This window comes from Enoplosus armatus, chromosome 7 (assembly GCF_043641665.1).
Source record: "Enoplosus armatus isolate fEnoArm2 chromosome 7, fEnoArm2.hap1, whole genome shotgun sequence".
Classification (NCBI taxonomy): Eukaryota; Metazoa; Chordata; class Actinopteri; order Centrarchiformes; family Enoplosidae; genus Enoplosus; species Enoplosus armatus.
In genome coordinates this window covers 22,465,488-22,491,337 of record NC_092186.1, presented here as the reverse complement: position 1 = coordinate 22,491,337, position 25,850 = coordinate 22,465,488, and the positions used below count along the sequence as shown (strand labels likewise).

The following is a 25,850-nucleotide window of genomic DNA, read 5'->3' as shown; positions in this document are numbered from 1 at the left end:
GTCGTATGTTTTGTGTGTAAAGTCTAACCTGCAAAAGTAGCTGTAGCTGAGAAATGAGACAAGATAGGACGTTATTTATCCAGAGGGAAATTGTTGTGCTACACAATGCCAAAATATAAACAAGGCTAAACGCTAAGTAGCAGAAGTTGCTCATATCTCAAGGTGCTTCTTAGCTCAAGTACAGGTATGTTCAATGATGAATGGCATTACTCAAGTAATCGTAAAGTACTCGTACCTCAAAAACGGCTCATGTACATTGAGCTGCGTAAGTAAATGTGCTTCGTTACTTCACGCCGTTGGTAATCTTGTTAGCCTACGTTCAGCGCCGGAAGTTGTGGTTCTTGTACTGCAGCTAGCTTGACGCTCCGGTCCGGGGGAAAAAGCAGCGAGTCGCGGCGAAACGCGACGACTGAGGAGAGGGGAGGAGAGGAGGACGGAGGATGATGGGAGCGAACATTATTCCCTTTAAGTGACCCATATCTTACAGCAGACCCACGTATCATCCAGGCTAGTTCCTGTTCGCGAGGATTTTTTTTTTCTCCGCCAACATGTCGGCGTCGGCGATATTTATCCTCGACCTGAAGGGAAAGGTAAGTTTGTGGCGACTTGTTGTCGGAGGAAGTTGACGTCAACGGAGCACCTGCTACAAGAAAAAAAAAGAGTATGTTGGCTGCTGGAAAGTCCAGAAATGTCTCAGAATTGAAGGAGATTTTCGTCTTCTTTTTTTTTTGTATCGGTGTCTTATAGTAATTGTACATATTATGGCCGAATACTTCAATTTCCTGGCAAAGACAGGCTAACTTGAGCTACTGTATGAGTCCTGTAGGCTCAACTTGCCAAACTCGTTCCTCCAATATTGAGTATATACACACACACACACACACACACACACACACACAAACAGGGCTTGTTCTTGTGCAGCGACGCAGCCTCTATTGTTTGTGATGTGTCCTGTTTCAAAGTTTCAAAGTTTACTTTTTGCAGCCCCCCGACTGGTCGTCCCATAAGATGTGCAGTGCAGCTCACTTAATGTGATGGGAGAATTGTGTCAACATGAGGTTGACATACATTAGAAATGCATTTTGAGAGACAAAAAAACAAACATATTTAAGACACTTGCAGGCTACAGTGTTCAGATCTGGAACAACAAGCCGATTAAGAAATTAACTGACTGTCATTTTTTTCCCTTAAAAAGATGAATGCTAAACACGCTCTGGTGTCAGCTCCTCGAATGTGAGGACGCCCTGCTTTCATCTACATTATTTCCAAGGGGCTTTAAGATCAACTAATCTGCAGATAATCGCTCTCGATTCATTGAGTTTGTAGGAAAAAAAGTGTGCAAATTGTCCAACGCAATCCCCCAGATGTCTTCAGATGGCATGTTTTGTTTTTTCGGCCCGCGCTTAAGGACCCAAAAGATGATCAGCTAACTATCAGGCGCCGGGGGACAGCCAGCAAATATTTGCATTCGAGAGGCAGGAACAGGAACTGACTGATCGGTTCGACACAGTAAACTGCATCTCTTTGGGTTTCGGTCAGATAAAACTTAACCTCTGTAAACTGTGAGATTCTTGGGGGCACATTTTCGCCATTTTCCACCATTGATTGAAGAAGTAATTGGCAGTTGAATCAATAATGAAAATAGTCCTCAGTTGCAGCCCTAATAGCATCTGAAAACGACTGTATAACATCGCAGCAGTCTCTGAAACTGCGTTTTTAGGTGTGCATGCTGTAGTGTGGGATGAGTAGAAGAGGACACTGAATTTTCACTATGTCTCACTTCATCTGGTTTTACATCTAAACCTCACAGGGTTCATTTCTTTGAGAGCAAGAAAAGGAATTGCTGAAGAAGCCTTATATGCTTGACAACACCCATCAGGGAAAGGGATCAGTCCCTCATAGCCTGGTTGTCTGATTGTACAGATTAAAGGTTTTCTCTTGCTCTCTTTCCCTGCCTGTCTGTCTGTCTGTCTCTACCCTGGGGCAAGCCAGTAGCTCTCCACCTTCAGTGCTCTCGCCCCCTCTGTCCTGACCAGACGAGGTCCTCTGTCCTCTTGAGAGCAGGAAAAAAGCAGCTGTTGTGTTGTAGCCATAATTTCCAAAAATGCAGGACAGAGTGAAAATAATGGCATATGACACTGCCGATAAAGATAATCCTGTAAGAAACCTTGTCAACCAAAACCAATCATGTACGGGTAGACAGGTCACTCCAGTACACACGCTTCTAGACACAGTTGAAAACACACCGCTACTACAGAAGCCATGTTTCCACCTCTGCCCTTTATCCCTCCGCCCTCAGCCCTCCACCCCCCCGTCCTCCAAGTTGTAGCTCCTGGACACGAGACCGCACGCTGCTGGCTGCTGGGACCAGCTATGTAGACCGAAATGTCAGAATATTGAAATCAGCATGGCATCGCTTGTTCCCAGTGCTTCCCAGTAGGATCTTCAAGGAGAGAGTATGACACACAGAAGTGTTGGCTTGCCGTGAGCAGCCGAGCATTTGAGTTTTGTGTTCATTTGTCTTTCAGGGACAGTGCCCCATTCATCAACATTGGCGTGTAAATGTGCCAGAATTAGCCAAGACTGACTTATTTTCATCAGTCCAATCAGTTTGTTCTTTAGCCACGCGAGCCGCGTGGCTCTTGGTTAACCCTAACCCCTGAAACTTGGTGCATACATTTGTGGTCCATTTGCCCTCATCATCAGACCAAAAGTTTCATTTGTCCAATGCTTTACCTGCAATAATTAGCAAATATTAGCATGCTAATATGCAAAAACTTAAGATGGTGAACACGGTCAAAGGCGCTGCCGGCCATCCATGTTATCCTAATGTTATCATGCCGCCGTTAGTGCACAGTGCTCAGTGCACCACTGTGCCTAAGTGCCGCCGCACAGGGCTTCCAGCACGGGGTGGGGACTCTTGGGTTTAGTTGAAGTGGGAATGCTGCGCAACATTGGACCTCGGGCTGTCCAGAAAAAGAGGCACTGTGAGCACGCACAATGCTAAATGGTTGCAATTGATGGACCAAGTCAGTGGCGTCTTTTTGCATTCTTCAGCGTGCCATTGCTTCATCTACAAGTTAGCCACTGTTGACTCCCCACAGCCGTGTCACTCTGAAACATCACCATTGCTCTGCCGCATTTTTCTCAGAGTGATAATGGAGTTATGCTCCGAGACGTGGATTCGTTTCTGTTCCTGTTTGCCCTCCGGTGATACACCCCAGTGAGGGTTTTCTGGTTGCCATTTGCCTTTTTTTTAGAGGTCAGAGGCGAGTGGTTCCTATTGATTGCGCGCATTGTAAACAGCCCCAATAACGAACTTCCCCTAAATCCCTGGAATGAGTGGTGATTTTTAAGGCCACCGGTGGTTTTAATAGAAACAATGTTGTTGTCGTTTCCTTTTATAAATGTGTCTGCCTCTGTAATATGCCTTATTTTGTGTTTCAAGTGTTTCCATGTGCTCGATTTCTCTAATTGTATTCCCTTTTTATCCCCTTCTGCCTTCTTTCCATCTGTTTTTAATCTTTAATCTTTCACTCTCATCCATTTCTATGTGAACCCCTTTGAGCCACTTGTCATATATGAATGTTATGTGTGGTTACATTTGTAGGAATGCAATGGAGCGATGTAGATGTTATAAGATTTGCAGTGAGTATTCGTAAAAGCCAACGCTCCTTACCCGAATATGTTTTTATCAGACAGTGTAGTGTCTTAAGTAAGTAAGTAACACATTTACAGTAGAATTTAGGGAGACCTGGATTATTAAGTAGCTGCGCTCTGCTTCGGGCCATGAAATATGCTAACTGTTTGTGTGAGGTGTTCTGTTTGATGTGCTCTGCCTCTGCTGAGCATACGCCGCTATCTGATGCTTTCTGTTTTTTAGGAAAAAGAGTTTAACTGACACACATGTCGAACCGACGTGACATGACAGTGATATGTGGACTCGTAATTGTGCTAAAGGTGAAACACAAGCTGGCCTAAATCGTCATTGCGATCGCAGCCCGGGACACAAACGTCTTCCAGCCGCACAAGCAGTATGCATTGTCAAAGGATTAACCAGCATTCTGGCGACTCTCCGAACGTCTCAATGTGCCGCTGTCCTCACGTCCACTCATCAGCTGTAGAGTACGGCTCAGTGACCAGTAATAATAATGGCAGGCCTAAATTTGCAGTTCAGAATAAGTTGCACATTTTTGCTGTCGTGTTTATTTTTATTTTATTTCTTTTATTTTTCTCAAAGTTTGCTTCCAGAACTACAAAAGTACATCCCGGGACACTTTCCCAGGGGCCGTCAGTGTTGCAGCGGTTGTTTTTTGATACAAGGATTTGTCTATACCTCATTCTCTCTCGGGGTGACCTCTGAACTACTCGCTCTGTGGTTTCAGTCTCCTCTCACAGAAGCTGAGCAGTGGCCTGTTCATACAAACCCCCCCACCCCCCACTCGCAGATTACTTTACTTTCCTGGCATTTCCTTTTTTTTATTTCTTATTTCCTCCTGCCTTTGTTGTATATGCCCCAGTGTGACCCCTCCGCAACAGACTCCTCTATTAAAGAAGGGGGGTGGGGGGCCTGTGTGTGTGTGTGTATCATCTAGATCCCTCAAGCGTAGAAGCTTTGATCTCTTGCTTCACTTCACTCTGTGTGTCTGGACTCTAGCAAGACTGCTGACTCATCCTGTTGTGTGTGTGTGTGTGAGTGTGTGTCTTTTTAAAATTACAGGGTTTGGCGGTTTCTCGGGGGCTAAATGAAATGAATCTTTTCATTTTTGTGAAGAACAGTGTGGGCTGATCCGAAATATCGTCACAGTCACAGTTGCGACTTGCAAATGTCAAGACAGCACCTGATATACTGTTTCTGTCTTAGTCACAGTCCCTGAAAGCGATCAGACCTAAGCTAGGTTGAAAATAATTTCAGCAGATAATATTGCACATAAATTGTGCAATTCTCTGACATAAACATGCAGGTCGATTTTTGGTAAATGTGATTTTTGTCATCACTTCAAATCCCATCCAATGCTATTGGCAGTGCAACTTGAGTTTCTGGCTCATCTTTTTTGGTTGGTCTGGACATGTGTTATTTATCTCGCGTGTATTATTTTCTGTGAATCCACAACAGAGTTTGTTTGCCTAACAAATAAAATAAAATGGATTCAACTGTGTGTTTAGTAAATGTCAGAATGTCATGTCTCTTAGATTCAAAGAAAGAAGGGTGTCACATGAGAGGCTCCGTCTTTCGAATCGGGGCAAGGCTGCAATCATAGACATGTCCACAAGTAATTAGGTATATATATATATATTACAAACCCACCTGTTCTTTTACAAACGGTCGCCCACCGCCATCTTCTTGCAACAACTTGAGATTTCAGAGCAGGACTCCTTGAACGAGACTCCTGGTTGTGGTCTGTCTCTGTCGGGACCCTTTCCACGATGTTGTCAGACGCTTACGATAACAATCTGGGCCTGTCACTGGCAAAAACAAGCACTTTTAGTGGACGTACTTGGACCAATTCCAAAAACCCTTTGCACCTGTTTATCATTTAGAACCCAAAATATGTAAAAGTTGGGCCCTGGTTTAAGAATACTGGACTTGAGCGCTCAGTTTTAAATATTAATGTCTGAGTGGTGGCTCTCTAATGACGTCTTCTGCCTGTTGTGTTCGCCATGGATCCAGGTGCTAATCTGCCGTAACTACATGGGGAACATGGACATGAATGAGATTGACCACTTTATGCCCATCCTGATGAAGAGAGAAGAGGAGGCCGAGATGACGCCTATGGTCAGCCACGGCTCCTCGCACTTCCTGTGGATCAAGCACAGCAACCTTTACCGTATCCATTTGAGTTCATGTCTGAATACCGTGCCTTGTTCTGTCTGCTGAAAATGAGCCTTTACTGTAGTAAACTGAATGTGGGTCTGAAGAAATTCCCCAGTTTATCATAGTATAGTTTCCCAGAGTAAGCGGCATCCCTACTTTCTACTTAAATGTCCCATCAGCCATGTGTATTCATTATCATATATGCAGAGGGGTGAGTAAATATACAGTGTAGCAGAGATTTACAGCATCTGATACCTGAATAGAGCTGCCTCCAGCTCCATATGAAGTCCTGTGCTTCAGGTCTCTGCAGCAGGCAGCTTCTGTTTCGTCACATCACGTATCACAGCCACTGTGTATCCTCTTTTTCTTAACGCGAGATTGGGCAGTCAGACCGCCTCACACATTATTAATTCAGCATGATATTGCAGTAAGTGGTATTCCCAGTGCACTGCATTAGACGGCTGAGCTGTTTTACCTCCCCGTGGCCATGTTCTCAATTGCTCGCGAGTGTGATGCATTCTGCTAACTTTTTTTTTTCATTTCATTCATCTCATAACCACCCACAGTATCTTTAAAAGATGTTCACTGCATGTCTTCCGTCTTGTCCATTTCTGGTTCGTGACAATATGCAGGTTTTTCAACTCGAGGGACTGTACCTGTCACATGTAGATGTACACGTATTTCTTAACCGTCCTTTCTTCAGTGGTGGCGATGACCAAGAAGAATGCCAACGCTGCCCTGGTGTACTCCTTTCTCTATAAAATTGTCCAGGTGCGTCTGTCCCCCGACACTTTAGTCCAAATCTTTAACTTCCACTTGCTACTTGTGTTCAACACGTGCTATCAACCCACTCGGCCTGATTGAGTAGTTGTTAATTGAAGTGGCAGATTATATGATTCCAGACTTTCCCTACCAAATACACAATGCAAAAAGCATGAATGCACAGCCAAACAACTTGTATGATATAATGTGTGTGCCGAACTACGTCTCCCTGTGTGTGTCTGTGAAGGTCTTCAAGGAGTACTTTAAGGAGCTTGAGGAGGAGAGCATTCGGGACAACTTCGTGACAGTGTACGAGCTGATGGACGAGGTGATGGACTTTGGTTTCCCTCAGACAACTGACAGCAAGATCCTACAAGAGTAAGAAAACTATTGCACAAACAGCGATGGGCATGCAATAAGGATTTCGCCTTCTTGGCGAAACTTAAAAGTGAAGCAGTTACCGTAGAACTGGTTTAAGAAAGTTCAAAATGTATAAATTCGACGTTGCATTTTGGCATTTTAAGCGTAACACTAGTCAGGCTGTCGAAGGTACAAGGTTAAAGTTTCACTGCACTCCAGTCTGATTTTAATGTTAACCACATGAGGTCAAGTGAGCAGAACATGGAAGTTTTGCAGTGAGATAACAGCTTTGTATTTCAGACTGTAAGTGACCAGCAGAGATGGGAGTAAGAGTACATGATGATTCAGTTTTTTTGTTGTTGCTGTCTTTTCATTCAACAAAGTACAGCTGGTGACTAAAGCTGCAATGAATGGCGGCACTTTACGCGGTGAGCGAAATGAACTGGAAGCTCCACAAGTGTTTTGTGTCACGTTGCGTATGCAGGGCTGTTTTTGCTTTTGCCCTCCTCTTGGCTCCTCAGAGAGGAAGGGGGGGGGGGGGGGCGTTCACTTTACAGTGCCACGGTAACGTTGGTTCTGTGTGCACATGATTAGCTCTGCTCCTAATGAATGGTGAACTTCATATTTGCATTGTGCAATGTTTCCCCTTTTCACATCTCAAATGTGGTTGGGCTTTTTCTGGTATATATATATATATATATATATATATATATATATATATATGTGTGATTGATGTTTAATTTCCGTGTGCTGTTTGTGCACCAAGGCTTAGCTGAGGTCGCAAGTGTGTGCGTGCGTGTATGTATGTGTGTACAGTGTGTGTGTTTGGTGTCTGAATAGGGCTGATAATCACCAGGCTCCTATTGGCACTCAAACACAATGACACCGTCAGCTGGACACACTCGAGACTCTCAGACAGAAAAGCCCTGCTCTTCTGTTCTCCGAGGAGACGTACAAAAGTGTCATTTCTCTCTTGTGCGCGCACACACACACACACACACACACACACACACACACACAGTACACACTCACGTTTACTGTGTGTCTCTGTCTGCAGGCTGTTCCAGTTCTGACCTTTTCATCCCCCAACCACCACATTATACCACCACATTATAACACAAACTACCTGGTGAAAGTGTAAATGTGTGAATGTGTGTGTGTGTGTGTGTGGGTGTGTGTGGGTGGATGCAAGAGAAGTGAGACTGCAGGGATGCATATGCATGTGAATGTGTTCATGTGTGTGCCTTCGTATGAACCTTCATGCCTGTGTGTGTGTTTGTTATGATTGCTATTGTTATGCTAATCTGTCAGTTTGCTGCCAACCCCCGCTTCCACATCCTTTCATTAGCATTTCTGAGGAGAATCGGGGCAAAACAGAACAAACGGCAAAGCAGCAAAACAACCCGACGTCGACCCCAAGCCCACTTGTCACCGCCTTTCATCTCTCAGCACTTTCAGATTTTGCTATGTGTCAACATGTATTCAAGACCCCTCTAGGTGGGAGGAACTGGGACAGAAAACTAGGGAGAACATTTTGCCTCAATCCGTCAATCAATCTAAAACGTTTATTTAGCACTTTTTGTTGTTGACATCAGATAGGAAGTGTGCAGTTGAACTGAAAACAAGACCCTTCGGTTAGTGATTGTGCTTTGTATTTGTTCGGTAGGCTCTGATTGGCCTCCTGAGTCATGACACTTGGCCCATGCTTGAACAGTTTGGAGCGGCTATAATCAGTGTTTTATAAGAGCGTGAAAGGGGTCACTCATAGTGATGAACCAGCAGCTCCTCTCGGCTTCACGGTGCTTTGCGCCAACTTTCAGCTCATTGTTTTCAGCTAAAAAATTCACTGTACACTTCCTGCGACTCGCTGGTGAACACAGTGCAGCGTTTAGAAGCTAAAGAGTCAGATGTTTCCCTCAGGAGCTGGTAGAGATCACAGAGCTAAAAACAGAGTGAATATTGGACTTTCACCATGTGGCCACAAACACGACTCTAAATGAATGATAATGTCGCTCCATAGCTGCTGAGTGTAGTAAATAAGCACCGGTTCGCCAACAAGTTCACCATATCAACTCAAAAGGTGACGATAATAAATAAATCAGTTCTGCTGAAAAGATTAAAAAAAAGCGTTTAGTTATTTGAGCAAAAACAAACAAACAATCTGGTATAGAGTTAATATACTTCAATGACACAAATACACCACTAATACTGATCGGATTTAAGACCAAATGGCTCAATTTCCCTGGAAAGTGTAAACTTGTGGTCAAAGTCAAGGCAGTTTCATTCATGTAGCCCACAAATGTGCCTCAATGGGCTTTTACAGCCTGTCTGCCCTCTATCCCTTGATATTTCTCCCTCGTGGCAACAGCTCATTATTAATACCCGAGCTGTTTGACTTGTGCGTGACTACATGCAGCCCACCTCTCAAATTAGAAGCTGCACGTAGGGCACGCATACCGTTCATGTTGCTGTATTTTAGTCAACCGAAAGGACAGACCTCGTACATACACATGTGACGTCATACGACCCACCTAAGAGTCAGCTGTGGCACCTCACCCACCTTGTCTCAGGCAGATTTTTTGGGTACTGCAGAATTTCCAAACAGACACAGTCACAAATAATGAAATTACAAGTCGTTGCGATGTTTGCTCTACCGCTGGCTGTGCACTTTTCCCTCTTTTTTAATTTTTTTTTGTAAAAGAGGAGCTTGAGGACAGCGGACTTATGTGGAACATTGGGTCAGTAAGTCACTGACTGGGGGAAACAGGAGAACGGGGGAAGAGAGGAGGTCAGCAGAGAGGACACAGAGGGAGGAGACGAGAGATCGCTTCAGGGATGGAGCAGTTAGGATCTGTGTCCTTTTTTAATTTGCGTTAAATGTATAAAATATTGGCGCCGTACAATCACTTTTATATCTAACAAAATAAAAACTGAATGTGAAATATGTATTCGGACATTATATTCCAGAGAGTTATTATTGGGTGGTGTGTGAAAAAAAGAAGACAGCTCTGCAGTGGCAGGTGTCTGGTCACATGTTGTTTATCTGTGTGCAGCGCCCTCCTATTCTCATGACAAGTCGTTATGTCTCCCTGGACACAGTCGGAGGATTGTTAACACAAAGCTTGCACACTAAGAGACAACCTGCAGTGCTGCGCAGTGAATGAGGGGCTCAATGGATGGATCTTGGATGAACAGATTCTTGCTGATAACTATAACATGTAAATATAAAACAGTCAACTGACTTGTTTTTATTTTTCACAGTCAAGGCTGGAACTAATTGATTCAACGTCTTTTTTTATTTATTTTCTTTTAAAGCTGCACAAATCCATATTTTTAGAATACCAATGGATCAAATGAATACATGTGTCATGAATTATCACCGGACTGTGCAGATCCCCTAAGCTCCATGGAGCTTTAACGTTTCCCAGCTCATTGTGTTGCTTTTCCAGCCTTTACTGTTTTTGGTTCGCTCTCACCGCTCTCCTTGGTATCATTTCCACCAAACGGCTGACAGACAAAGTCGGCGACTACCTGGTGAACACAGTGGAGCCTTTAGCAGCTGAAGAGACCGATATTTTGCCTCTGGAGTGAGAGCTAAAAGTAGCTAGAGTGTTGGGCTTTCATTCGCCAGGTGTCCAGAAACACAACTCAAAGTGAATGTTACAGTAATGCTGTTCTGTGTTTCCTACAGAAACCCAACAGTATGCTAACGCACTCACCAAATCAACTATATGAGATGATAATATTCCAGTGTTGTGTTTACAGCTTGTCGCGCTGCTCCCAATTGGCCAAAAATAAATAAATAAATCCAGGTTTAAGTATTTAAAAGTCAAAGTCTTAGCAAAAAGTAAATGCTCATCACACACTTGGAGCAAGTGTGCATCAGTTTCTTTGCACGATTCTTTCTTCATTGATTACGTAAGAATTTGTGCTTCCTCTGATTCTTGATATTGTGCTACGTGCACGCCTGCGTGGCGTTCAAGAAGCTTTGCTCCAGTTGTTCAACTCCACCACCGTTGCCAGCTGTCATTTGCGCAGCATCAGATTTTTTCGAAATTGCTTTTCCTGAATTTTCTGAAGTAATACCTCATGTTTGATTAAAATCCCCCATTTTACTCCTCCAGCTAGCAGCAGCAATGCTACTGCTACCATCTGTGACTTAGACATCAGACATCACTGAATGGCTTGATGAGCATTAAGACACATGTCTATCGTAATCACTGCATCTTAACCCACCTAAGACTTTCCACCACCATTAAAAAAAATCCATTGATGGGATTTCTTGAAGAAGTGACTCCCAGTAAATCTTTGAAGAATCCAAACTTATTAGATTGAATTAAAGCTATTCTGGCATCTCCTGGTTGACACTTTTTGCATCGTGTAAACAGTAAGTCACATTATTATCAGTGACTGCAGTCACAATGGGTTTATGTAAATCTCCATTTTCCAATTACGTCCATGAATAAACTTCATACAACAAGCTTCTTTAATTTATTCACATTGGAATAGCTCATTTATTTTTAAGCCACGAGGTGTGATTAATACAAAATATAAAAAAAAAAACATTCCTCAAGAGAGATTGAGTTCATGTTGCAGGAAAAAAAAAACAACCCCAAAAACATACTGCTTGTTGCCATTTCCTATTTATATTCCTTCAAATTAAGAATCTTATTTTGTTGTTGAGACTTCAGCGATGTTACTCCTCTGTCAGCTGACAGTCTCTCAAGGAGATTAGGAGATTCAATTATTATTTAACACGGCAGCCGTTTCTTGAGATACTGTATTTCTCCAAATTTGGAAACTCTGTCTCTTGCTGAAGCATCTTAACGAGGACTATGACAATTAGTAGCTAATAACTATGCTGATGAACTTACTTAATGGGTTTTTGCGGTGATTACATACTGAATTTAGAAAACGGTTTGACATGTATCACAACTTCTTTCTGCCTCTCTCTCTCTCTCTCTCTCTCTCTCAGGTACATCACCCAGCAGGGTCATAAACTAGAGGTCGGGGCTCCGCGACCTCCTGCCACCGTCACCAACGCTGTGTCGTGGCGGTCGGAGGGCATCAAGTACAGGAAGAACGAAGTTTTCATGGACGTCATTGAGTCCGTAAATCTACTGGTGAGGACAATATTTGCTCTGTCATCATCATATCTTACAAAAACACATTCTCAAGTAAAAATGAGACCCAACTCAAGAGACAGAAAGAGCGAGCCTTGCAGTTATTAATGCTTTATTTTGTGTTAATTGCTCTTTTTGGTTGCTGTTGAATCTATTTATTGGATTTCAAATATATATATATTTTTTCCCCACAATAAATAATGTCACAAGAAGCACACACACACACACACACAGAAACCACTAATCAGGAAGTCTTAAATACACATAACTGACTCATCCAGTCATGTATTTAAGGTCAGTATCAGCTCTCAGTGCATTCTCCACCCATCCTCATGGATTTTCTTTAACAGAATGCTTCCCTGAGGCTACGTAGGTGCGTCACTGCTAAAATTGCCTGCCGCGTTTTTGACTCTTTCAAACAGTTTCCTCTTTCCTTGAATTGAATGGCGAAGGAAACAGTCTCTGATATCAACAATGCGCTATTCTTTCTCAGTGTCATATTGTGGTATTTATGTTTCTTCACTGCGTCAGTGAGGCAGACAAAATACATTAGGACACATCACGTGCAACTTTTGAGATGATCTCTACCTACTTATAATGTTTTAACTGCTGTAAAATGTCGAGCGAAACGTCCCCATGCATGGGATGAAAGTGGAATGAATACTATTTCCTTAAGAAGGGAGAGGAATTTTTAACTAATGATCTAATAATAACACCGACTCATAAGCTAATACATTTAGTTTACTTCATTGTTGTTTTTACTGAGGAATGCAGTCAAGGGCTCAGACTTCCTGCAGCAAAAGAAGCAGAACAGCTTTGTACACGCGAACACGCTGCGTGTTCTGAACGAAGAGGGAAGAGAAGTGGCTTTCCTCTGAAATTTCATGTCCTTGAAGCGACAAGGACAACTCAACATACAGTTGCAGGTTTTTATGAAGTGTAGGTATTTAACCGCTGCCGGAGAGCCGCAGTTGCCGCTTCCTTCCCTTTTCTGTGACCAGGGACCTTTTTAAAAAAAATGTTTTGATCCTCTTTCGCATTAATGCCTTGCTTACACTCCTCTCGCTGAACGCCGAGAGCTCTGCAGTCTCGTTCCTCAGTCTGTTTGTATCTGCTGAAAGGCTGATCTGGGGTATGAGTCTGTTTGTTGATTTCTCCCAGTTCATGAGCAGGAGTGCCCTTGTGATTCCGTCTTACTACTGATCTGCGCAAAGCAACGTTTGTGTGCTCTTAACAGTGAAGCTTGTGTACTTCCAGTTTACTTTCACTTTGTTTAATGTGATGCTTTGCTCCTCCGCCTACAGGTGAGTGCCAATGGCAGCGTCCTGCGGAGTGAAATAGTGGGCACCATCAAGCTCAAAGTGGTCCTGTCGGGAATGCCGGAACTCAGATTGGGCCTCAATGACAAAGTGCTGTTTGAAATCACAGGCAGTAAGTAACAGTGAGTCAGTCTCACTGTCTGTAGTTGTACAGTTATACGTCTAGACAGTGAAGTGGTTCCCAAACGTTCATTTACACCATCTGTCGTGTTCCAAATATGTTCTTTTGTGTTGATTTTTAAAGTGGATGTTACTGAGCGCTGTTGATTATTTAAATAATATAATTATAATTGATGTTGCTACAATCATTTAAAAGTGTGGATGTTCAGGCTCGGTCTCCTGGTCTCTCTGGGGAGCATGCACCCCTGGTTTTGGAATCACTGACTAATGCAAAGCACACAACTGTTTAGTTTGACAATATAATTCTGCTGCTTCTTGATGAATGCAGTCTTTTATAGGTTAAGTGCAGTGGTTTATGAGTACCGTTCGTCTCATTGGTCCGCCTTTCCTTTCAGTCGGACTTGACCGCTTTATTCCTCACGCTGAGCAGACAGCGAGAGACTGTTATGCATTCGTGACACGTGAGAGGAATATTTACGAGATCTTCGTCATTCCCGCACGCCAAGATTTGACAGTTTTTTTTAAACTGTCTACGGGGATGAAATGAAAATAATTCAACCTAAATGTACTTTTCCAAATTTGCCTTAAAATCTTTCGAGAACTATGCTTAAGTGCCAAAAAATGATCTGTAAACATGCTACTGTTTGATGGTTGAGCACTTGCTTATTCATTTTGTCACTCCTTGAACTCACCCTCACACTTCCACCTCCTCTTTCTGTCTAAACCCCTCACTTCTACAAATCCCGCACTCAGCTTAGCTTTCATCCTTCCTCGTCTTTTTCCTCTCCTCCTACTTTCCCAATTTCTGCTTTAATGTCTCCCACTGCTACGTCTCTCCTCGTCTATTACCGCACCCTCTCCTCCTTCTTCTCCCTCTTTTCCTTCCTCTCTTGTGCCTAAATTTCTTCACCCCCCCACCCCTACCGCTCCTTAGTGAAAGGGAAAGGCCCCATCACTGTCTAGCCCCTTTGCCTCGGAGTTAATCCCCACCCCAGGCTACAGCCCTGCAGATGAAAGGTGAGGGTCTGTGGATATCCTGGATATGCAGCCCACAATCCCCCTGCTGTGTGTTGCAGTCTGGGAAATAACATATCCTCAGGAAAAAAAAAAAAAAAAAAGATCAGAAATAATGATCAAACAAACACACTGACGGATGCACAAACACACACTGAATGTTTATACAAATATGAAAATGGGTTTTACACTCTCCTCCTCAGCAGTTACACTTTTTTACATATCATTTTTCAGTCATTTGGTGTTTATCATGTCTCCCTGATCTGCACATTTTATCTCAGCTGGATGCAGCTGAACTGTGAAAAGAATATAGATCATTTAACACTGCCCTCTGCTGGCAGAAGTCCAGAATGGTCACTACGGAGGAGCTGAGTGAAGTGTCATACAAGTCGCTCTCATAAAACTGCCGCATGAGATGACATAGCCCACAAAAAGCCTGTTTTCATTCAGTCAGGACAAACACTGACGCCTTTTATCTAAAATAGCGGGTGAGTTGTAACCCTTCAGGACATGTGAGCAGGTGTAGACCCTCAAGATGAATCATAATCACGTCAGTTGAGTTGCTGTTTTTTCCTTCAGATGAGATGCAGCATATTAACAATTATTTTCATTGTCAATTAATCTGATAATTATTTTAAATTATTTTAATTGACGTGCTTGTATTTTTGGTCGTATTATTGCGTCGTGTCTCAACATTTGAGAACGCGGAACGATTTGCATGTTCATGTTCTCTCCAGAAAAGAATCCAGGAATGGCTTTCAGCTCTGCAGGCTACATGTCCTGCGCCTCCTCTTCGACCTCTACATGCCGAGGCGTCTTTGTTAAGTCGTCTCTTTGGCCACACACGTCAGTGACATCACAGCACTGTAAGATGCTTTTGGACAGAAACATTCCCCAAAAATGTCTGGGTGAAACGGTTCCCTGTGTCTCTCCTCTTGCCGCGCGGCAGCAGACAGAAAACAGATTAGGTTCCTCCTGTCTGCTGCTGTGTATTAAAAGCACAGAAACAGGTGAGAGCAGCTTTAAAGGTGAACCACAGGGGACACTGCTGCATCTTCAATCCTCACCCGACATGTACACACACACACACGCACAGAAGCACACACACCTGTCTCTTCTTCCGGCCCCTGAGGTCCTAGCAATGACAGAGAGTGTCCCACATGACCTTTCTTTCTTGTCTTCTTGATAACGCTGCGTGTGAGTGTGTGTGTGTGTGTGTGTGTGTGTGTGTGTGTGTGTGTGTGTGTGTGTGTGCGTTTGTGTTTGTGTGTTACTAACATAAAAACAAACAGAAATAGAGAGACTGAGAGAGACAGAAGCTGTTCTAAAGGGCTTCCCTGTCCAGGAGTGTTGTGCTCTCCTTAGACCTGACCTCAGCCATTCCCCACTCATGACATGAGGAAATGTCACACACACACACACACACACACACACACACACACACACACACACAAAAATCAATAGAGAAACGAGCAAACATGCATAAACCTATGCACGTACACACACTCAAGAGAGAACAATGAACAATGAAGGTGCATACTCAAATACTGTACACACACACACACACACACACACACACACACACACACACACACACACACACACACAACACACAGTCTCTCCGTCAGGCCTCAGTGCTGGTCCAGGGTTGCATTTACAGCAGGTGAGGCAGGCTTTAGCCGTTGAATGGGGGATTTAGTTGAAGGCCCACAGTCATGACAGCAGTTTTCCCACCACTCGGCACCCTCCATTAACCAAAGAGGAGGAGAACGACGGCCGTTCTCCAGCGGACTGCAGATGCAGTGTACTCTAGTGCTATATGCGTTAGTTGATTAACAGAAAATGAATGATAGTCATTATTGATCGAGCAAAAAAGCCAAATAATCACTTGCTTTCAGCCTCTCAAAACCGAGGATTTGTTACGTTTTAATTTACTTTTTCGACTCCGGATTAATGTCTCCTCCTCAGGTCATCTGTGTCTGGCAAACACCTCAACTGACCTCAAGTGTGTGTGTGTGTGTGTGTGTGTGTTAGTGCAGGTGTGGCTATATTTGTGAGGCAGCTGAATGGGCTTCAGTGGGGGGAGAAGATGATGGCAGCAGGTTTTGAAGGCAGGCAGTTTGTGTGTGTTTGTGTGTTGCAGCAAAATAACTGTTCAGTGGGGGGGGCAAGAAGAGGGCAGATGGATTTGGTAGCACACTGCGTGTACAGTGTGTGTGTGTGTGTGTGTGTGAGAGAGAGAGAGAGAGAGAGACTGAGTGAATGTTTGTCAGTCATCATTACCTTGACCTTGATTTCCCCAAGGCTGCGTGGAAGCCTCTCAATCTTTTTTGTGTATTTCTGTGTGTGTATTGTTTGTGTGTGTGTGTGTCAGGAGAGAAGAGTAAGACAGTGGAGCTGGAGGATGTGAAGTTTCATCAGTGCGTCCGTCTGTCACGCTTCGAGAACGACCGCACCATCTCTTTCATCCCCCCCGACGGCGAGAGCGAGCTCATGTCCTACCGCCTCAACACAGCGGTGAGTAGGACACACAGACAAATGATTCCCGCGCAACACACACCCTACACACCAGCAAACACCAAGAACACACTTCTTATTTGTCTCACAGTAAAGTGTGCGCACAGACACCTTCACAACCTTGGAATGGTCAAGAACAGAAACTGATCATTTCTAATCAAACTCTCAATTTGGTAGATATCGGCTGACATCGGCTGATATCACAGACGCATCGGCACTGACGTCTATGTTGGCAAATACGTAACTATAACTTGCAGTGTGGAAACATTATTATTACCTATTTCATGTTTAAAACATTACCCATGTTTTTGTTCGTATTTATAATGATTGAACTTGCGGTGACGTTCGCTGTCCAACGTTCATCGTGGTCTTATACTTACTGTCACTGTCATTATTTATTGTTCAACTGCAAAGTATCTTGCCTCTGTAAATATCGTCACAACTGTTTGCGTAAAAAGACAACTATCTGTCAATACGTCAGCATCCATTCGTTTTAAAACTCTCTAATATCGATCAATATCTGCCTCCTAATGGTAGTGACCGTGTAAGTAGCTGCTATAGTAAAGTATTAACAGTAGTAATGGAATTGCTAAATACATTGTTTTAACAGTTATAACAGAAGGAGCTATTAGAGATTAGTATGTAGTAGTCCTCATAATAAATATCACCGGTTGTGGAGTTTGCAGTCACTGTGGTCGGTCGGTTAAAGTACGCTTTAAAGGTTTCTTGTACTTTCTCAGAAGGCCATACGTGTGTACACTGCCTGCGTGCTGGAATGACAGAAACATCACACTGATATCATCATCATCACCATAAGGAGCTGCAATGTAACACACAATACACAACCAGTGGGTTACGCTGTCCGCAGGGTGTCAATACAACGTCAGATATACTGACGTAATTGGTCTTAAAAGAGAACAAAGTGGACAGCCAAGTTATGAACTAAGAAAGCTTCTATTTGCTTGTAGCAAAGTATTTATTATGTCAAAATGTCACACTAAGAAATAAGCAATATGGCTGCAAATATACGTCAGTGCCCTGTAATAATGACTCACATGCGTCAAGATAAATAGTGGTTCAGTTAACCTACTACGCCACATGTTGCCTCTCATCCTGCCATGCTGGCGTACATGTCGTCTGATGACCTTAACTATATCTGGGGGGGGGGTCTGCTGTGCCTTCTTAACAGTTATTGTCTCCCTTGTACAAACACAATCTCTTCTCTCTCTCTCTCTCTGACCTTGTCCTCTCTCTCTCTCTCTCTGACAGGTGAAGCCTCTCATATGGATCGAGAGCGTGATTGAGAAGTTCTCTCACAGCCGTGTGGAGATCAAGGTGAAGGTAATGATGAACAACACACAAACACACACACACACACACACACACACACAGACTACCATGTCCTTATCCATTCGTCTAGTCTCTTCTCTGAAACGTATTTAGTATTTATGGCACATACTTCTCAGGTGGATTACCGCTTACCATCTGTTTGAGGCAGCGGCGGCCGCACAGACTTGAAAAATAACAAGCTGCAGTGTGCATAATCATAAAGACCTTGATTTGAATTTGGATGTGCGTGGCCTTTTGTTGTTGCAAAGGTCTCGGACGACATTTGAACTCCATCCTCTGTCACCTCCCGCAGGCCCGGAGTCAGTTTAAGAGCCGGTCCACCGCCAACAATGTGTCCATTCTGGTGCCAGTGCCCAGTGATGCGGACTCACCCAAGTTCAAGACCAGCACAGGCAGCACCAAGTGGGTGCCCGAGAAGAGCGTGGTGCAGTGGAACATCAAGTCTTTCCCTGTTAGTGAGACAACTCAACAGAACATCACAGTTTGTAACCTAAAATTAGCATTCAGTACGTGTTGATGCATCTTGTTCCACCTCTATCAGGTTTTAAAGGCAGAGCAGCATCAGTATGATACACAGTGGTGGAAAGTAACTAAGTACATTTACTCAAGTACTGCACAATTTTAGGCACTTGTACTTTACTCGAGTATTTCCATTTTCTGCTTCTTCGTACTTCTCCTCCGCTACAATTCGGAGCCAAATATTGTACTTTTCACTCTACATTTATTTCATACTTTTACTTACTAGTTACTTTGCAGATACAGATTAATAATACCACAAATACATTATGATGTGTTATTATAAGCTAAGATAAGATATGAATGTATTTATCCCCGGGGCAACACAAGTTACCCAGCAGTATATAGAGTAATTGAAGTGACCCCCACTTTTATCAGCTGCAACATTAACGTGATGCATGTACACATTAATGCGTCAATAATTGTAATCCAGTGACATAATATACATTATTCTGAAGTGGGCCATTCTCTCTTCTCATAATGAGTACTTTTACTTTTGGTACTTTAAGTATATTTCGATGCTAATACTTTTCTTTGGTACAATTTTGAATGCAGGTCCTTTACTTAGTTGTTGCTACTTTTACGTACCTCCTCCGCCACTCATGATGCATCATAGCTTCATAAGCTTGAACCAGGCCAAGTGTCGAAAAAAAAATGGGGTTGCATTTTGACTCTGACTAGTACGAGACAGCAGCTGTTTATCACATTGCAATCAGCCTCCCCACGCACAGAAAAACACACACGATCGCATCTTATCTCTCCATTTCCTGTTGTTCCTCTCACAGTCTTTGTGTCAGTCTCTGCTGTCTGCGGACTAAACTATTCAGAAGGAAACTTTTTTTAAACGCGAGCCGAACATTAATTCAGTCGAGGTTCCTTTTTATCTGTCAAGTTCTGATATCCCCCTCAGTAATTCATTACACCTTCAGCCTGTCAAGGAGGGTTAAGAATTTCCACTGGTGACGTATTGTTGTCCAGCTCGTGTGTGAGTCTGCACTACATTTCTTCTCTGTTGCTGTCGACCAACCACTGTAAAACTGCATATTCTCACTGGAAACCATACTTAACTTGTAATGTTTGATGGAGGTGTCGAGGAAACATAGATGAAGCGGTGGCTCGTCGTGATAAAGAGACTGATAAACACACTGAACGTTACCCTCCTGTAACAGGGACAGTATATACAGCTTTTAGAAATGAGTCCATTTACCATCAGCTGGAGCATGTACATATTTTAGAGATTTTATTGGGTATTCTTATCAGCTGTAGGCAACCACAACTATATAATGGCAAGGAAAATAACACTGTTAATTAGCATCAGTTATTCCGGTTTTTCCAGTTTATTAAATGTTCTAAAAACGTGTTTTCCCAATCAGCTTCTTATGACTAGACAGGCTCCTACACGAGCACACAATTATCTGGCAGAACAGAACAGTTTTGGTCACTTTTAAGGAGACCGTTTCGTCTGTATTTGCGTTTTTTGTCTGAGCTCGCTGCTTCCAAGCGGGCAGGGCTCAGCTGGTGACGTCACATACAACAGCATGTGGCAAAAAAAGAAGATGTGATGACAACCAGTGGGGTTGTTTGCGTTCGTTGCCATGCTACTGTCTGTCGTAACTGATAAGAGCACACCCACACGGCCCTGATGGAACAAATTAGCTTAGTCTTTGAGTGTTCAACTCTTAATAAAACATGACAAGGCTACGACTTTGATTGTTGCTTTAGTCATACATTTTAAATGTTCTAGAGAAATAGTTATTTGATGTGACGTTTCAGGGGCTTTAAAGTCAAAAAGGTAACCCATTTGCAGAAAGTAAATCCAAAGTACAAACTAACAAGGCTCAGTGCTCGGATGATGTGTTACGCAGTTGCTGGTCTGAAGAATAATTAACCTGTTTTTCCCAATGAATTGGTATCTGATGTGACATGGGAGTTGCCTCACGTCGCCGTGGATACAAATGTTTGTTTTGTGTTCGGACAAAACAACCTTGTGTCAATTGGGAACCGAGCTCATCAGACAAACCTGAAAGGCTTTGTGAACAACATCACTCTGAATGTAATGTTTTACCAGTACACAGTAACAGCTTTGCGGCCTCTTCTGTTTCCGTGTGCGCAGGGCGGTAAGGAGTACATGATGCGGGCGCACTTCGGGCTCCCCAGCGTGGAGAGTGAAGAGCTGGATGCAAAGAGACCAATCACAGTTAACTTTGAGATCCCCTATTTCACCGTGTCTGGGATTCAGGTTGGACCCTTCATTCACACCCATTCACACAGGCTTTAGTTCTACTTCCTTGTTTGTTTGTTTTTTAACTGTCTCTTCGACAGTGCGCTGCTTGACATTCACACGGGGGTGCACTGCAGAGGGAATATAAATGGCCGTTACTAACACTAGGCTAAATAAACGTATCGAGTCCTCTTCCTGTAGTTTCGAATCACATCATACACTCTGTCACAGCTCGCTCTCCACTGCCGCAGAGTGTAAATCTTCCATTACAGTACAACTGCCAAATGATAAATGACAAATATATGAAATGTGTGATCCCCACCTGAGTATATCAAGCTTAAGGTGCTTCAGTTTTCCTGTTTTACATCCTGTCATGGACAGGGACGATTTACACCTGCTATAAGTGGACTGCCATGAACACACTGAGGCACACAGGCTATACACAGCAGATGTCGGTGTGTGAAATAACTATATCTAACCTGTCTGTGTTCCCTAGGTGCGTTACCTTAAGATCATAGAGAAGAGCGGTTACCAGGCATTACCGTGGGTGCGCTACATCACACAAAGTGGAGGTGAGAACCAACACATACAGTCACACACACACACACACACACACACACACACACACACACACACACACACACACACTACCGATTCTGACACCTCTACTCTCTTTTTTTCCCCAAATTTAGAATCTGCATATCTGACTGTGTGGAACTCATTATGTAAGGTTACATGAGGTCAGGGATTGTGGCACTAAGTTGGCAGCCTGTTGTGACTGTTGCGTCCGTAGTTTTAAATCCCCTGAAAACCTGCTTTCAGATAAGTATTTCTGTAGCATCTGCAGGTATTATGTATTCAGAGTTTAGCACTCAAAAACTCAACGTGTCTGCCTCGTCAGGACTGCGTTGGTGTGGTTTGGTCAGATTTGCTTGATATTGGCATCTCCCCAAGAGAAGAGCACATTCAAACACACCAAAGCACATTGACAGAGACGTTAAAATACCAGCACATAATAAAAGACATGATTCATTAAGATGAATGTGAAGTGCCCACATTGTGTAGGACTTATGAACTCCACTGTTGCTGTTCCGCTTTCTTCTGTCTAAAGTCCAAAGCCAGGAGGTTATCATGAGGTTAAATATGATGTTTTCCTTTTGCGAGAGCAGGTGTCACGATCAGTCTCTCTGCAACACTATTCAGTGTGTGTGCCCTAAGAGTGAACCCAGCTGTGTAACATCCATCATATCCATTACCTGGCTCTATCACCATGAGTCATGGCCTCTGGGGCTTAGAATGACACCGCACAGGATGCCAAGGATAGAAACTGTACAAGCCTGCTAGCTAGGAGCGTACAATTCTTCACGTCTCGGCCGTCCAGATTTGCGCAGGGCTACCGTACAGTCGAGAGAATGCGGTCAAATTTGTTTATCAAAGCTGTCGCCTGGGATCTGTACATTCAGTCGCTGCCCTGGGAATGAACCCTTCTGCATCACACCCCAGAGGTGTTTCAGTGTTTGCGATGCTGAACTTTTATCACCCCACTAACTCGAGATTTTACCTGGAATAATGTTGAAATATACAAGAAGCTTCGTCTCTACCTTAAACACAATGAATTTTGGGACAGACTGACCCAGTATCTCCACTGGACCACGGTCAGAAAAATTTCATACCTACCATACGCCCTAGGAATGAACCTGAAACATCCATCATACACATTACCTGGAGGTGTCGGGTACGAGTCAGGGGCTGAGGAGGTTGAATGATGCCACAGAGCGCCTGCAGGCTCCCAGGGTGGCACTCAGAGAATGCCAAGGTTACTATCGCGTTGCCTTAACACCAGCGAATGAGAGAGAGAGAGAGAGAGAGAGAGAGAGAGAGAGAGAGATGGGAAAAGAGGAGGAGGAGGACAGGAGACGAGTAAGGGTGAGAGAAAGAAGAGTGATGAAGGTAGGGGGACTGGGAGAGAAGGATATCGCTTTTCTCTTATTGTTACCATCAGCAACACGGGGAGGGAGGACAGTGACGATCACATTTCACGCGGCACTACATGCAGACACACTCGCACTGATTAAACAATACCCTGATCCTGTAGACTGACTGCGCTGACTTATTAATGAGTGGTGAACAGGCATTTAGCAGCCGTACCGTACAGCAGTTAGTGACGACTTCACAGATATCAGACTGTCAGCGGTCAGAACAGAAGCAGCTGCATCGTTGGCGTGATGTCCTGAAATGAAAATGCTGAATTTTCAAGCACCAACGTGTATTAAGTGTCATCTATATGTTTTTGCATTGGGGATACATTCATGCCTTGAAGTAATACATTTTCAGACAGTAATGTCAAGTACAGTAAATGGCCAGAAGTATGTGGACCCCCAAACACTACACACATACGTGATTATTTAACATCTTATTCTACAACCACAGACTTTAATATCCGCTCCTCTAGGGAGGATCTACGCCAAATGTGAGAACCTGGCTGGCCTTGGCTGACGAGGCCTGGCTCTAGAGGTGTTCAGTACAAGTAGAAATGAATATTTATTGTACTGAATCAGTGCAGTGAAGCTCACGTCACTGGCCAGCTCAGCTGCGATCCACAGTGCGTTACTTCCTCAATAAAAGACAGCCATGTTCTGATAACTCGGTCGTGAATAGCTGGCGAGCTGTTGAGCGCATGTGCCGTGCTTGTTTGTACTGAGCCAGAACAAAGTTTCATTCCGCAAAAGTTAGAAACACACTGCCGTCGTTATTGTCAGCGTTAACGTTTCCCTCAACTGGAACTAAAAGGCCTCGACTTCAAAGAAATGAAAACCGCCCCAAACCAAAAGTACAAAGTGTAGTGTTATCCTTTTATCAGACACTCCTGGATACACACATCCAACTTAATAACTCTGTAAATCTGATTTTGCCAATTGAATATTGGGATATTGCTCCTGAGTCTGCAGAGAATGAAGTGTCTGTCTGAGAAAGGAACGTGTTAAATATTAACACAGTGATGTGATTTAGGAAAATGCCACTACAGCTAGTATTCGTGCAAATCTTGTTTAGGGATTTAATAGGGCAGATTGGCAGTGATGGGATGTGCAGGGGTGATGAGGGGAAGAAAGCTGCGTTAATGCTCTGCTGTTACATTTCTTGGCAGATTACCAGCTCCGGACAAACTAAAGGGCACAGATGCTGCTAGACGAATGGATATTTTCTCCCTCTGTCTGTCTTCCTCTTCCCTCTCTCTTCTCTCCGTGTCTGCAATGGACAGCAGAGGACAAGTGCAGGAGGACACAGGAAATCTTTCCCCGGCTCTGAACGGAAACAAGGCAAGACATTCTCAGACGGGAAAGGCTGTTGCATCACCTCTGACCGGTGACTTTTTCTTTTTCTTTTTTTTTTTTTAGGGTTCCTCAGGACTCCAGTGAAATGTTTTAATATGTGAATAATGAACTGATGACTTTATGACACCGTCTGGCTCTGGCAAGCTCTCATTTCCTTGCTTTTGATGTGATATCCCTCGAGGTTAATTTAAACAGGGAACACATTTTTTGGAAGGAGACATTATTTTAATCACCTTTTCCACGGAGGAAAGAGAAAACTTAAGAGAAATATTACGAAATATAGAATCTGTTTTGGGTGCTTGCGTCTGTTGTCCAGTGGGACGTGTCTCTACTATGTGAACCAACAGTTTGTGTAGTGCCAGTACACAGGAACTGTGGCGGGTCACTGTCAATTTTTACTTCTCGGAGGGCCATAATATTGCAGATGGGTGATTTTCCTAAATCAAAAGTGTGCCATGTACTCCCTTGGATTTGAGCAACACCACATCTTGGCACTGTCAGCATCTTTAACAGCAAGGGTTTTTATTCCTCATATCTTTTGTCCTTAATGTCCTCTTTATTATCCACACACACTACATTTTTACTCGGCGGTTAATCTCTGTCTGTTTTTCCGGAGCCGCTGTATTATATGTTCTTTGCCTTAAAAAAAAAAAAAATCCCCTATGTGTCATCACCTTTTAGCACTGTGAATATAATCCCCAGTGCACTGAAACTAACACCAGCGACCAGATCAATGATTAATAAGGCACAATATTGTCAGAGGCGATGGCAGTGTAACATAATACCGGCGACGCACTCCCGCGGGGCCTGTAACCTTGTCCTTGTGCTTGAAATCAGCCTGCAGCTTTGAGGCAGAGACTGAAGGAATGAGCATGGTGCGGACTCTTTTGGCGTGTTTTTATCTGTTGTTTATACTGTACTAGTTAGTCCCCTATGGAAAAAGGAAGGACAGAAGAGGGGTTTGAGGAGGAAGGGGGCGGGGGGCAGGACAAAGGTAAAATAACCTGAAAGGATTTCTTAGCAGAATCTGAGAATATTGGGTAACTGTTTTTCCTTCTTTTTTTTTTATATGCGACCTCTGCGGGCCTCTATACGTCTTCAAAGCAGTTTGTGGTGTAACTCACTCCCTCTGTTGTGTACGCACTGCACCACACATCAGCTCAGCTGCACTGCCAACAGCAAAGAAAGAGAGTCCTGTGTCGATTTATTGCATCTCTGCTGTTAAGTACAAAACCTTACAATCACTCCATTATCTTCTGTGGGGGCATGTTTCAGACACCAATGAGGATTGTTAAGTGTTTATTATCATGTGTTTTCATTAATTTATCAAGTACTATTATTACTATTTGCCGATAGGAAGCAAAGGGATATATTTGGAAATAAAACATTTTTTGTATCTTG

At 43.5% G+C, this 25,850-nt stretch overlaps 1 protein-coding gene across 2 annotated transcripts; it reads left to right on the top strand.

The window, feature by feature from the left end:
* Positions 1-455: 455 nt before the first annotated feature.
* Positions 456-25,850, top strand: ap1m3 (adaptor related protein complex 1 subunit mu 3). Of its 2 annotated transcripts, none has more exons than XM_070908572.1 (12): positions 456-590; positions 5,672-5,828; positions 6,519-6,586; positions 6,825-6,955; positions 11,913-12,060; positions 13,365-13,491; positions 16,888-17,030; positions 18,300-18,371; positions 18,673-18,831; positions 21,010-21,135; positions 21,614-21,689; positions 24,263-25,850. In XM_070908572.1, the coding sequence occupies exons 1-12, from the start codon at positions 549-551 to the stop codon at positions 24,283-24,285; spliced, it is 1,272 nt and encodes a 423-aa protein (XP_070764673.1). In that variant the 5' UTR covers positions 456-548; the 3' UTR covers positions 24,286-25,850. The 2 variants fall into 2 exon arrangements, with proteins under 2 accessions (XP_070764673.1, XP_070764674.1); XM_070908573.1 differs by having other exon boundaries at positions 16,882-17,030.